General features: G+C 38.3%; 2 protein-coding genes across 24 annotated transcripts in view; one reads left to right on the top strand and one right to left on the bottom strand.

Annotated features, from left to right (window-relative positions):
* Positions 1–15,298, bottom strand: part of RIMS2 (regulating synaptic membrane exocytosis 2) — a 357,229-nt gene that overhangs the window by 298,744 nt on the left and 43,187 nt on the right. For 16 of the 23 annotated variants that reach the window (XM_054708318.1, XM_028155991.2, XM_028155993.2 and 13 more), the window contains exon 2: positions 1,341–1,551. In XM_054708318.1, coding sequence (XP_054564293.1) covers positions 1,341–1,551 — 211 coding nt within the window. Of the gene's footprint in view, positions 1–1,340; positions 1,552–13,926; positions 14,014–14,414; positions 14,448–15,298 lie in introns of all 23 variants that reach the window. The other 7 variants (XM_054708317.1, XM_028155990.2, XM_054708319.1 and 4 more) reach the window with 1 other exon arrangement.
* On the top strand, positions 3,866–5,027 carry LOC103292293 (ribosome biogenesis protein NSA2 homolog). The gene is made up of 3 exons (XM_054708327.1): positions 3,866–4,261; position 4,526; positions 4,720–5,027. The coding sequence occupies exons 1-3, from the start codon at positions 3,866–3,868 to the stop codon at positions 5,025–5,027; spliced, it is 705 nt and encodes a 234-aa protein (XP_054564302.1).

Here is a 15,298-nt window from a genome sequence, read left to right as displayed (position 1 = left end):
GAGAGGGAGAGAGAGACACATCAATGATGAGAGAGAATCATTGATTGGCTGCCTCCTGCATGCCCCCTACTGGAGATCAAGCCCAAAACCCAGGCATGTGCCCTTGACCGGAATCAAACCTGGGATCCTTCAGTCCACAGGCTGATGGTCTATCTGCTGAGCCAAACCAGCTAGGGTGCTAACATAATTCTTAATAGTGAAAGATAATGCTTTTCCCCTAAGATCAAGAACAAGACAGGATGTGTCTGTTGATGCTTCAATGTCTGTGAATCTGGAGCAGGGTGGAGGAGGTCAACAGGGGGAGAAAAGAGACATCTGTAATACTTTCAACAATAAAGTTTTTTTTAAAAAAGATACACATTTTTTTTAAAATGGCAGGATATGTCTGCTCTCAACACTTCTATTCAGAATTGTACTGGCATTTCTAGCCCATACAACTAGTCAAGAAAAAGAAATATAATCAGTAAAACAGAAATATAATCAGTAAATCATTATCATTTTTCAGATCAGTGAAAAATTAATAGAAATAAAACAATGAGAAACAAAACAAAACAATGAGAAAAGGGGAGCAATGAGAAAATGGATAAAATGAAATCATACAGGGGAACAAAATTACCACTATTATATCTATATAAAGATATCAGCTTCCTATTTTAAAGCCATATAAATAAAGAACTGGTTGATAAGATACTAGTGAGGAGATAAATTTTTTTTTTTTTAAAAACTGCTTTTGCTGATTTCAACAAACATTCTTTGGGTAGCATTAACATTTTTCTAAAGTGGATGGATAAACTCCAAAAATCTAGTATAAGTGTGAAAAACATCCTTAACATTTCTTCTTGAAATTCCATAGTCTAATGTTTATTTCATTAATGTTAAGACAAAAATAAAAAGGTAATGCAGCTTGAAAAGCTTTCAAATTATGAAACACAGAATCTCAAAGCTAAAAGCAGCCTCTTCCTCTCAAAAGGAAGAGTGTATGTGCAAACTTTATAAACTTGTGTGGCAATGGAAAAGCTAGAGTCAGTTCTGTGGCTTTAAAAAGGAACTTTAGTCTCCCTGGATCTGAGTTTTCTGTACCTGCAAAATAAAGGAATTAGATCTCTAAATTCTATTAATCATCTTAGAGAGTCTAGGATTCTATGATTCTAAACCAAATCATAATCTAAAGGACATAAAAAATGAAGCAAATATATTTTTTAACTCAAAAAAATTTAAATTTTTTTTAACTAAAACGAAGGCCCTGGCTAATCTGAATATCAATTTCAGTTGTCTTCTGCACTTGCTCACAATAAGCTTAACTGAAGGAGAATTATTACGTATGATTTTCATTTCTGTACCTTGTTTGAGCGTAAAGACACTCGACCTCCGCAACGAGCACAGAACTTGGTTTGGCAATATGAACAGTTATGGCCACATCCATCCGCAAACTTGGTTTTGTGGCAGATACCACAGGTGGGAGCATCGCCCTTCTGTTCTTGCTGCTGCTGTGATTCTTCTCCCATCTTCTTCACCTGCTCCTTATACATTTCGAACTGCTGATGAAGTTTTCTGCAAAGAAAACAAGTGAGGAAAAATTAGTTTCCTGATGGTCTCCAAACAAAAACTACCACTACAATCTGTGGACAGAATTTCATATCAAAAAAATCCATAGAGCTCTAGCTGGTTTTGCTCAGTGGACAGAGCATCCATCAGCCTGCGGACTGAAAGATCCTGGGTTCAATTTCGCTCAAGAGCACATGCCCAGGTTTCGGGCTCAATCCCCAGTAGGGGGCATGCAGGAGGCAGCCAATCATTGATTCTCTAACATTACTGATGTGTCTATCTCTCCATCTCCCTTCCTCTCTGAAATCAATCAAAATTTAAAAAGAAAATTTAAATCCATAGAGTGAGAATAAAAGAATAAAAATTTAATTTTCTGATAATGGAATAACATCTTATATGGCACATCATATCATAAGTGTTGCAACTAATTCTTCCTTCTGATATACATATTAATGCAAGGCCCAATTAATTCAATATATATCTATGGAGATATTTCTTCTATTATAATTGTAAAGTTTCTACCTACTATTTGCAATATATTTTCAATCATACACTCTAAAATATTTACATTATTTTGCAAAGTTTAATTTCAAAATAAAGGCAGTTAATTTGACTTACACAGTGAAACCAAAACCTATGAAATTCAAATCACTCAGATAAGATCTGAATTGGAGTGATCTTAAGAATCCAGACAGAGGGGAATACACTGGATGAGTGCTCTCACTAATTGTTTAAATCTGTTCAGCCGTCTGGACATTAGTGGGCTATAAAAACACTGTGAGATATTAGGATCCTACAAAATAAGGTGGGGCAAATAAAAGGCCAAGTTTTACTTTAAAAATAAAAGGAAAGAATAAGAAAAAATATATCTAGGAAAAGATATTATTTACTCCAGTTAAAAATAAATAGTGATAGCCCTCCTGGTGTGGCTCAGTGCTTGAGCGTCGGCCTATGAACCAGGCGGTCACAGTTCAATTTCCAGTAAGGGCACATGCCAGGGATGGGGGGAGAGGGGGAGGGGGGTTTCAATCCCCAGTGGGGTAGCTGACCAATGAGTCTCTCTCATCACTGATGTTTCTCTCTCTCTCTCTCTCTCTCTCTCTCTCTCTCTCTCCCTTCCCCTATCTGAAATCAATAAAAATATATTTTAAAAATAAAAATAACAAAGAGTGATATAACTTTCACTTCCATTGTTTTTATAAGGAAAATTGAAAATATTTTAAAACTATAATTAGTTCCGCTTAGGGTTTACAAAACTATAACTAATGTCACTCCCATTCTAAAACTGACCAAAGGCTACAAAATCACAACTTTTCTTGAGCCCATCAGAGAGTTGAGAAGGCAAACATATAAGTTTAATTCCAAAGAGTGACAAGCCCCTCCACAGAGTAACAAGGGCACCTTTCACCTTAGGCACAGCACAGGAGTAAGAGGTAGCCACCATCTAGGCAGGCAAGTGGAAATCAGTGAGAACTTCAACAAATTATTAATGGCCAAGTGTGGGCAAACATGTCAATTTGGAATAGTTAGGGGTAAGTTCACACTCACAAGCCCTTTGCCACAGGCTTCCGCTGGTTACTCATGAGTAACATTGGGAGCAGAGCATATTAACCAAGAATCCTTTAGGGGGTGCACATAGGTGAGTGTAGAAGAGATGATCAGTGGCTTCTTGGTGCTCCTGCATCCATCCTAATTAAGCACAAGGCAACAGTAACCCACTATTAACAGAATTTGAAGACCGCGGTGCACTAAAGGTAATGATTAAAACAACAACATCCAAACCTATGTGAACTCCCGGCTTGCCTGGTGATTTAATCCCCAACATTAATGGTCTGACAGAAAAGGCATGACCACTTTAAAGCATAAACACAATTCAAACCCATGAGACTCTGGGGGAAATAACAAGGATTAAAAAACCCATTGTCAAGTGATAAAATAACCAATATAATTAGACTCAGAGATGATAAGGATGATGAAATTATTAGACAAAGACATTTATATAATTAAAATTGTTAAGGTAGGCCCTGGCCGGGTGGCTCAGTTGGTTAGAGCATCCTCTTGATATGCCAAAGTTGCGGGTTCAATCTCCGGTCAGGGCACATACAAGAATCAACCAATGAATACATAAATAAGTAGAACAACAAATCCATCTCTCTCTCTCTCTCTCTCTCTCTCTCTCTCTCTCTCTATCTATCTCTCATCAATGAATTTTTAAATTGTGAAGGTGAAAGATATATAGAAAAAGGTGGATAACACATAAACAGATGGGGTATTAAAGCAGAAACTGTAAGAGTCAAATGCAAATGCTAAAATATAAAACATGCCACAAAATAAGAATACCGAGTTACACCATAAACGCTGTGGATATTGTCTGGATTACCAGGAGAAGAGAAAGAAGGAAGGTCGAGAGGCGCCGGAATGTTCAAAGGCAAAAAAGATGACTGGTCTGAAGGCTAAGCTCTACTATAAACAGCGCCATGCTGAGAAAATACAAATGAAAAAGACTATCAAGATGCATAAAGAGAGAAACACCAAACAAAAGAATGATGAAAGGACTCCACAAGGAGCAGTTCCTGCCTATCTACTGGACAGAGAGAGGCTGTCCCAAGCTAAAGTACCTCCCAATATGATTAAACAAAAACGAAGAGTGGAAGCTGGAAAATGGGAAGTCCCTCTGCCCAAAGTTCATGCTCAGGGAAAAACAGAGGTATTAAAAGTTACTCGAGCCGAAACCGGTTTGGCTCAGTGGATAGAGCGTCGGCCTGCAGACTGAAAGGTCCCGGGTTCGATTCCGGTCAAGGGCATGTACATTGGTTGTGGGCACATCCCCAGTAGGGGATGTGCAGGAGGCAGCTGATCGATGTTTCTCTCTCATCAATGTTTCTAACTCTCTATCCCTCTCTCTTCCTCTCTGTAAAAAATCAATAAAAGCCAAAACCAGTTTGGCTCAGTGGATAGAGCGTCAGCCTGAGGACTCAAGGGTCCCGGGTTCGATTCCGGTCAAGGGCATGTACCTTGGTTGCGGGCACATCCCTGGTAGGGGATGTGCAGGAGGCAGCTGATCGATGTTTCTCTCTCATCGATGTTTCTAACTCTCTATCCCTCTCTCTTCCTCTCTGTAAAAAATCAATAAAATATTTTTTTTAAAAAATCAATAAAATATTTTTAAAAAAGTTACTCGAACAAGAAAGAGAAAGAAAAACGCGTGGAAGAGGATGGTTACTGAAGTGCTTTGTTGGAGACGGCTTACTCAAAAACCACCTAAATATGGAAGATGCATTAGGCCAATGGGCTCACGTTTCAAGAAGGCCCATGTAACACATCCTGAACCGAAAGCCACCTTTTGCCTGTCGATACTTGGTGTAAAGAAGAATCCATCATCCCCACTTTATACAACTTTGGGTGTTATTACCAAAGGTACTGTCAGCAAGGTGTACATGAGCAAGTCAGGCCTTGTGGTAACAAGAGGCAGGATTATTTGAGAAAAATATGCCCAGGTTACCAACAATTCTGAAAATGCTAGATGCATAAATGCAGTCTTACTGCTTTGACAGCAGTTTCATTCAAGTAACTCCTTGTAATTATTGAAGACTATGCACCAATCAGAACTCCTGTACGGTGATGTCTCTGAGTACCATCACACAGCTTACATGGCTACAGTCATCCAGAGAACTATTTATTCTATTGTAAAGAATATTAAAATGGCCCTAGCCGGTTTTGCTCAGTGATTAAGAGTGTCGGCCCAAGGACTGAAGGGTCCCAGATTTGATTCTGGTCACCAGGGCACATACTAGGTTGCAGGCTCGATCCCTGGCCTGGGTCGGGGTGCCTGTGGGAGACAATCAATTGATGTGTCTTTCTTGCATCAATGTTTCTCTCTCTCTCTGTCTCTCCCCTTCCCTTCAACTCTCTAAAGATCAATGACATGGCTATTTGAATTTATTGTTTGTGTGAAAAAGAAAGTATGCTTTGTGCTTAAGTAGATAATAAGGGCTCATTCACAGAGCTCTAGTTTTAATTTACCTCATGACTTAAGGTTAGCACTGTGAAATGAACTCCTTTAAAGTCATTTTTTTCTTTTTTCTTTTAATATATATTTTATTGATTTCTTACAGAAGAGGAAGGGAGAGGGATAGAGAGTTAGAAACATGGATCAGCTGCCTCCTGCACACCCCCTACTGGGGATGTGCCCTACAACCAAGGTACGTGCCCTTGACCAGAATCGAACCTGGGACCCTTCAGTCCGCAGGCAGACGCTCTATCCACTGAGCCAAACCGGTTAGGGCCAATTTTTTCTTTTAGGTATAATTTATGTACGGTAAAATTCACCCCTTTGAGATATACAGTTCAGTGAATTTTGCAAAACATATGCTGTATATACCTCGTGTGAGAATTAACAGAACAAAAAAAGAAAGATATTGATTCTCTACAAATCAATCTATTGATTCAGTGACATCACAAAATCTCAGCATAATTTTTTGAAGAAATTGACAAGCTAATTCTAAAATTTATATGGAAAAGCATAATTCCTAGAATAGGCAAGATATTTTGAAAGAGAAGAAGGCTAAAACAATAACGGATTTCAAGACTTACTGTCAAAGCTACACAAGTAATCAAGTCAATATGGCATTGGCAAAGGAGAAACACATATCCCAGTGGAAAATAATAGAGTCTAAAAACAGTTCACTATTTAAATGGTCTTTTTTTTTTTAAGTTCCAAGGTAATGAATTAGAGAAGAAAAAAAAAAACAGTATTTTAAGCGATGGGAAATTCATGTGTAAAAAAGTGAGTTTCAACTCCTACACATCTTATATTAAAACTAACTCAATATATTACAGAACTATAATCAATGGACTACAGAAATAAATGTAATGACTGAAACTATAAAATTTCTAGAAGACTATATTGAAGAAATTTGTGCCCTTGGGTTAAATAAAGACTTCTTTAATGGGATGTAAAAAGCATGAGCCAGAAAGCAACCATTAGTAAAATATAAATTAATGAACATGGTTGTGTCGCAATAAAACATTATTTATAAACACAAATTTGAATTTCATGTCACTTTAAAGTCACAGAATATTGTCAAAAATTTTTTTCAACTATTTCAAAATACAGAAACCATTTTTAACTCTCCAGTTATTTAAAAACAAACAAAAAACAGTGAGCTAGATTTGGTCCTACGGGCAATAATTTTATTTTTTATTGATTTCAGAGAAGGAAGGCAGAGGGAGAGAAAGAGATAGAAACATCAATGATGAGAGAGAATCATTGATCTGCTGCCTCCTGCATGCCCCTTGCCCTGACTGGGACTCAAACCATGACCTCCTGGTTCATAGGTCAACACTCAACCATTGAGCCATGCCGCCTGGGCACAAATATCCTGGTCTGCCAATCGACTGTTAATTTTGAACATTGTGTCCTTTGTTAAACAAAAATTAACAAAATTAAATCTTTAATTTTTATGTAGTCAAATACATCAATTTCTCCCTTCATGGTTTGTGATTTCAGTAGCTGGCTCTAAAAAGAATCCTTACATACCTTTAAGTCGGAAGAATTCTACAGTTTCTCCTACTAGTTTTATTGTCTTGCCTCTCACATGTAGGCTTTTAATTGATCTGATGTTTATTTTTATATGTGATATGATGTAAGAATTTCAACCTTCTTTGTATAGAGATTCCATTTTCCCAGGACCACTGAATAGTCTATCCTTTCTTCTTCTGATTTACGATGGCAATCTGTCACATACTAAGCTTCCACATGTGCCTAGGTCTACTTATGGACCCTGTATTCCATTTCATTGTTTTTGTGTTCGTTCCTACTCCCGAACAACACTGTCAGAACCAAACTCCAAATACAATGAAAGGTCTAAAAGATCTTAAGTATGTCAACTTGAATATATAACCTTCCAGTGATGTAAATCAGAGGTCAGCTAACGTTTTCTGTAAAGGTGCAGAAATAGATATTTTCGGCCCTGTGGACACAGGGTCTCTGTCACAACTAATCAAACCTGCTGGTGGGATGTGAGGGCAGTCATAGAAAACATGCAAACAAATGAGCTTGGCTGTGTTCCAATAAACCTTTATTTATAGAAACAGGCAGCAGGCAGGATTTGAACCACAGGCCATATTCTGCAAATCAATCCTTGATACAAATAAGAGTCAAAGAGATACTCATACTTAATTTAAAACTTTTATTACAAATGAATGTTTAAAAGACCATATACCAAAACAAAGAAAAAACAGAAAAATTTTAAAAATAAAAACAACCGTAATAATTTGGAAAAAATGGCTTTTCCCCCTTTTTTATTTCTACATCAATGTCTCCATCATCACTAAAGCAACTCACGGAACTCAGTGTTTTCCAAAATAAATTTTCTTCACTTTCGAGTTCTTCAATCTGTTAGTTTGTGGTAATCCTGCTGTTCCAGCAATTTTATACCCAGCCACATGGGTTTTTGTTGCTGTTATTTTCTCATTTATCTGATAGTTATGTGCTTTCATGATCTCCATAAACTAATAATATACATTACTACTTTCATACAATAATCTTTAAAGGTTTGTTTACTACAACTTCCAGTACCAACCATTGAGAATTTCTAAATTGATGCTAAATTTCTTTATCTCCCTTTTCACAGATTCCATCAGGTACGTACAAGATATACATTCCCAGTGGAGTTCTAAAACCAGATAATATCAAACCCTACATATACTAAGTTTTTGTCAATACATATCTTTGATAAAGTTTAATTTACAAACCACAGTTAGAAGTTAAGAACAATAACTAATAATAAAATAATCATAGCACACCGCAATAAAAGTTATATGAATATGGTCTCTCTCTCTCTCTCTCTCTCTCTCTCTCTTTCCTCCAGTAATTGTTATATTTTTGGTCGAAACCTATTCCTGAATCTGTGTTACTACCCCTTACGTACAGTAAATGGCTTGGTGTCAGTCATTTCGGGGGACCCCTCACTAAAGTCTTCCAATAGGCTCAATTCTTTCTGATACAACATGGGAACATATTTTCTTTTTCTTTCTTTTTTTAATATATTTTTATTGATTTCAGAGAGGAAGGGAGAGGGAGAAAGAGATAAAAACATCAATGATGAAAGAGAATCATTGATCGGCTGCCTCCTGCACCCCCACCCCCTTACTGGGGATCGAACCTGCCACCCAAGCATGTCCCCTGACTGGAACTGGTCCGGGACCTCCTGGTTCATAGGTTGACGCTCAACCACTGAGCCATGCCAGCTGGGCATGGCAACATATTTTCTGTTCATGTCTTCCACCCACAAATTTGATGAGTTTTCCATGTTAACTAGTAAACATTTATCACATATTGTAGCCAATAACTTTTTCAGTTTGAAGTGCAACAGCAAAACTAACATAAATTTCTTTTTCCTTCTTCACGAGTTCACAGATTTGTTCTTACCGTAGATCTTAGCAACCTCAGCATATGATTTTTTTTTGCTTTCCTTACTATATCTAGAACTTTCACACTTTCACTTTAAAGAAGCACTTTTTGGCTTCTCTTTAGCAATCCAAATTGCCAACATACACTTTTTTTAATATGCTTTTTTTAAATTGATTTTTAGAGAGAGCGTAAGGGAGAGGGATAGACAGAAACATCGATGAGAGAAAAACATCATGGATCACCTGCCTCCTTCACACCCTCTACTAGGGATGGAGCCAGCAACCTAAGTATGTGCCCTGACCGGAAATCGAACCAGGTTCCTTTTGGTTCATGGGAAGATGCTCAACCACTGTGCCACACCTGCTGGGCCAGCATCAATACTCTTGAACTTGGTTAAGTAAATAAGGGTTTCTTGAACACCAGCACTGTTCTTCTGATAACTGAGATGGTCACTAAAGTGGTTAAATGGGTGGGTAACATACACAGTGTGGATACACTGGACAGAGATGATTCACATCCTGGGCAGGACAGAGTGAACAGCGTGAGACTTCATCACACCACTCAAAATGGTACACAATTTAAAATTTATAACTTGTTTATTTCCAGAATTTTCCACTTAATATTTTCAGACCAGGAAGCAAAAACTTGGATAAGGGGGAACAGCTGTAATCTCTCTAGGTGTAGGTATGATTGTTTGAGGTTTTTCCTCTTCTCCAAGAAGTACTTTGTAAATCCAACTAAAGAAATTGAGGGTTTCTCAGAATAAGATAGATTTTATAAACACTAAAAAGAAATCCATCCATGTCTTTTCATTACAGGGATGATTTCAGAAAAATAAAGAGCAACATATATTCCAGAATGTATAGTACTTTGGCTTTGTAACTTGTTTCACAACTGCATTAGCAACTGATTGGACCAGTCAAGCACCAATAAGAAACACATAGCTTATAATAAAACATTTTTGTCCATATCATCCTCAATCTTCAGAAAAAGAAAGAAAAAGTAAAAATTTTTAAGTAAAATTAAACTAACGATATTCTCAAAGACCCTTCAGTTTCCATGCCATTAGCCTTCAAAGCAATAAAATCAACCCTTTCAATAACCATCAACTCTCCCTTATCTTAAAGAATAAAAGGGTAATACGCAGAACAACCACTCGCTATGACACGCACTGAACATCAGGGGGCAGGCGCTGAATGCAGGAGCTGCCCCCTGGTGGTCAGTGCACTCCCCCGCTTAGCCACAAGCTGGGCTGATGGCTGGCGAGCACAGGGGTGGTGGCACTAAGGATGTCCGACTGCGGCTTAGGAGTGGGCCTAAGCCGCAGTCAGACATCCCCTGAGGGCTCCTGGACTGCTAAAGGGTTCAGGCCGGGCTGAGGGAACCCCTCCCACCCCCCAGTGCACGAATGTCATGCACCGGGCCTCTAGTGAATTAATAATAGGCTTCCCATGCATTTAAAATTTTCACCTCTGATCCTAGACTCAGCTCTATTACAAGTTAACATGATTAAGTACAGAATGAAATCCATGATACACCCAGTCTTATCATCAACCGGTACAAGCAGTCTTTCCAAAACTATGACCAAAAACCTAAATATTTAGTCTTCTGGAAAAGACAGGAGAAAAAAACTGCCCAGAGTCTTAATGGAAAAGACAGCAATGCCATAATAACCATTAGCACATCAGTGAAAGCCTCCAAATGTTGATCCTTAAATTCATGTTTCACCACTAAAAAGACGCAAACAATTTTGCCTAGACTTTTGGAAATCTGCCTCATCAGGAGAGTTTAAATAGGAGTGTCTTAAGACTCCTCTAAAGCAAATGCTCTTTGGAGGGAAACAGCTAACCAATGGCTCTTGTATCAAGCAGATGGCAAACCAAAGGAGACAGCTTCCACCTAAGAACAGAAGAATGCTTTCTGATATCTCTGCTTCTCCTTTTAAAAATTATTGTTTACGGTTCCTCTTTTTTTACTGAACTCTGACATAGCGGATGATCAACTAATGGTTTCTCAGTACGCCCTAAGTATATTTTCATTGTTGTCACATTTTTAATCTATTCGTCTTTCACTGTTACCTAAGAGAATGTAGTAAGTCTCCCTGAAATCCCCGACAAAATTTAAGGTGTTCCCTGAAAAAAAAATACAACAAATTTCCTTCCTTCTGAAAGACGCTTATGTATTCAAATGTTCTTTATATTATTAAACCTAGTCTTCCGTCTTATAAAATTAGACTTTGATGCCAAGTCATTACAGCAGTTTCAGTGGAAACGTCAGTACCAGGAGTTAGGGCTAATATTGGAGATACCCTTGCTATAGCAGCATTCTTTTGGCAAATCTTGATCTTTTGTCATCCTGAAATTTCCATCTCATTGCAATAAATGAGAACCAAAGGTGAAATAACTGTAATAGATGTTACTACTGCTCGTTATATAAAGTCGCCACTCTTCATGAGCACATGGAAAGACTTTTTAGAGGTCCTTGCAGTTATTTAAGAGCCTTGTGACAAGGTTTGGGCAATGATCTGTGAGCAAAAGTGGCTTATGTCACATCCTGCTTTATACAATTAAGAATAAGTGTGGGCCGAAACCGGTTTGGCTCAGTGGATAGAGCGTCGGCCTGCGGACTGAAGGGTCCCAGGTTCGATTCCGGTCGAGGGCACGTACCTTGGTTGCAGGCACATCCCCAGTAGGGGGCGTGCAGGAGGCAGCTGATCGATGTTTCTCTCTCATCGATGTTTCTAACTCTCTATCTCTCTCCCTTCCTCTCTGTAAAAAAATCAATAAAATATATATTTTTTAAAAAAAAGAAAAAGAATAAGTGTGGGTACTCCAGTCTCTCTCTTTCTCTGATGCAGCAACCCTGGTGGTTGGTTATGGGTTTCAGCTGGCTTACGAACAACGTGGGAAGCAGCTTAGGTCTCTGAGTTGCCACTTGAAAGAGAAGCGTTCTATATTTTACAAATAAGTCTCTGTTATTATCTATACATATAAAAGCCTAAGTGACCATTATGACCAGACGACTGGACGACCAGACAACCAGCCGGTAGTGATGACGCACACTGACCACCAGGGGGAAGACACTCAATGCAGGATCTGCCCCCTGGTGGCCAGTGCGTTCTCACAGCCAACCTCCCGTGGTCCCTCCCCCACTTCCCCCCCCGCCCCCCGCTGGCCAGCCCCCATTGGGCCGGATCACCAGCCAGGCCAAGGAACCCCACCCGTGCACGAATTCATGCACCAGGCCTCTAGTTATATCATAAAAAGATAAAACATGTAAATCAGTTGTAAGGAAATATTTACTGAGTTCCTATTACATCAAGCATTCTGTTAGATACCCAGTCTGGACTTCAACTAGCTTTATATACACCAGGGGTCCTCAAACATTTTAAAAAGGGGGCCAGTTCACTGTCCCTCAGACAGTTGGAGGGGAGTCGGAGAGTGCGGCGCACATTCCACACATGCGCACTGCGGGCCCGGGACGAGTCGGCTGCTAAGCAGGACAGGCAGCGGCGGCAAAAACACCCGGCGGGCCGGATAAAAGTCCTCAGAGGGCCGCATGTGGCCCGTGGGCCGTAGTTTGAGGACCCCTGATATATACCAACAGTTCTGATTTTAGAACTACATAGCAACTATTAGTTTTACAACATAGTTTTACTTCACAACATAGTTTTACTTCAATTTAAACTGAAAAAAGTGACATAATTTTAAATAAAATGCATACAAGGTAACATAAAATGGATGAGGAGATAACTAGACAAAAAGATGTTTATCTTCTAGTTTGCACTTATATGCAAAAAGTGAATGTTTTTCTACCTATTTCATCTTAGGGCCCCTGGTAGTCATTCTCATTCTCTTCTAGAGTTCATGTCCTTTTCAATCTGCCCATTCCTACAACCAAAACATCTTCTCGGTAAACATAACTCCTACTTTAAAAAGTGCAGAGGCTGGATAGTAAGAGCATTTCTGAGTAAAATGGATGTTTTCATGGGGAGACTGGAATTTAAATATGTGCAGTCTTTCTCACATTCTCAGAGTTACTTCCAATCCACAACATATTATTATATGACTTGTACAACGTTAAAAAGATATAAGTGTGAACAACTTCTTAAAGAATAAATAAAATAAATGGAATGGGCCTTTTTTTAATGTTTCAGGTCAATGTGAGAATAAATTGCTGCTTTCCCAAATTATGGTACAACGTAATTTGAAATGTTCAATGAAAAGAGGACTCAGTAGTCAAATAAGTTAGTAAACACTGTATGTTCAAACACCTTTGGAGCACATTTAAAAACTAAGAAGTTGCCGAAACCGGTTTGGCTCAGTGGATAGAGCGTCGGCCTGTGGACTGAAAGGTCCCAGGTTCGATTCCGGTCAAGGGCATGTACCTTGGTTGCGGGCACATCCCCAGTGCGGGGTGTGCAGGAGGCAGCTGATCGATGTTTCTCTATCATCAATGTTTCTAACTCTCTATCCCTCTCCTTCCTCTCTGTAATAAAATCAATAAAATATATATTAAAAAAATAAAATAAAAAATAAATCAAAACTAAGAAGTTATACAATAATGAAAACTGCTTCATCTTTTTTTAAAAGAATCTCTCCCAAACTATTTGACCACAGATTGCATTTGGGAATTAGTAACTCTTAATGTCCCCTCGGGGGGGGGGAAACATACTTTGAAATATATTGCATGATTAGAGAAAGATATTTTGTTGGATAAATATATTTTACATTTATTTATACTAAAGCTGGGGGGAGAGTTACCTCTTTGTTTTTACTTCCCTATAAATTATCCTTGTGTTCTTTTTAGATTTCTATGGGATAATTAAAGGATAAAGTACCAAACTCATAACCTAACCATTTTCATTTCTATGGGATAATATTCCAAGGGCAGTCTTTTAATATATACTCTTGAGTATGTTATACTATCAGAGATAAGATTTAGTCTATGCAGATCAGCTTACTTACGTCTGGGGCTCCTTTTCATTTTGTTGTTTTTGCTGGGGCTGAAGGACGTTATTTACCAGTTCAGTGATCCCACTAAAGGGAAACCACCTGTTTAAATAAGCAAATAATGTGACTGAATAACCAAAGGAATAACAAGGTAGGCCCCATGTTTTCTTACCCATAATAATAAAAATACACAGGCACAAAAGCTGCAGCCAATGGAAATGGGAGCTCCAGCTATCACCCAGGCAGTCAGAAGGTAGGGAAATTCAGTTTGAACACTTAACCAGACCACAAGCAGGCAGCAAAAAACTACATCCAGTCGGGATGTGGATGAAGTAAGAAACTGCAGGCAGCTGTCTTACAAGCCAGAGAGTCGGGAAGCAGAAGACACACCAGCTGCAGCCTCTCCAGTATTAGTGTAAGCTAATACCATCCAGGGTGCAGGAAGCAGAAGATGGCAAAGGTACGGAAGTCAAGCCCACTGCACTCTTAATACGTTTACTTACTGTGTCGGTTGTGGTTTGTGTTCTTCTTTGACCCTAAAAAGATAAGTTTGCACAACTGAGTGCACTATGCTAGGCAGGCATTTCTATCTACAGATTTGTGGTCGTATAAAAAAAAATGAAAACTGAGGTTTGTCACATGGAAAAGCTTAGTGCTTTGCAATATACTGGAATTATCCATTTGAATTAATTTGGCACCAAAAAAAAAAAACACACAGAAGTTGAAGCGTTTGTTCTTAATAGAGGACTAATATTAAAACTCTGCTGCTGTTCTAATGATTTCATAATTTAGTCCTCACGTTTTCTGCATATTTTATTGATATTGATGCTTTTAAAATAATTATTTTAAGGTACCACATTAAACACAGTTACATTTGCTTTACTGAAGATAAATGGATTTCCTCTTTACTTTTAAAATGTCTTCATTAATGTAAATTGAAGTAAAGGCATAAAATTTTAAATAAAATGTAAGGTTCTATAAATGTATTTTTAATGCCTTACAAATGACTGTATTTACTACTTAAAGGGGCAGTTAAAGGAACTGGAGGAGAGGGGAATGTATCCAATCTACCTAAACATAGCTACTAAAATAAGTACATATATTAAACTTAAAATATTCATAAGCTGAAGTAAATTATTCATATAACTATAACAAACTAAAAATGCATTTCAACCATAACCAACTCAGTGCTTCACTGAAATAGCACTGGGTGTCTAAAGGTGAGAGAAAGAAAGATCAGACACAAGTGCAGTGATGCCTCAGAAATATGGCTTCCCACACGCTGCTTAGGACTGTTCCTGAGAGGCAAACCTGTGGCTCAGTGGTGAGCTGATTATCTTTTACTTTCCCAAAGAAAGACTAAGCATTGGTAACTAAAACTGGACAC

The sequence above is a fragment of the Eptesicus fuscus genome, chromosome 19 (assembly GCF_027574615.1).
Source record: "Eptesicus fuscus isolate TK198812 chromosome 19, DD_ASM_mEF_20220401, whole genome shotgun sequence".
In the NCBI taxonomy this organism is placed as follows: Eukaryota; Metazoa; Chordata; class Mammalia; order Chiroptera; family Vespertilionidae; genus Eptesicus; species Eptesicus fuscus.
This window is presented reverse-complemented; position numbering and strand designations above follow the sequence as displayed.

What these genes read in the sequence shown, in the direction of transcription:
- LOC103292293 (XM_054708327.1), top strand. Translation starts at nt 3,866, where the DNA reads ATGCCACAAAATAAGAATACCGAGTTACACCATAAACGCTGTGGATAT.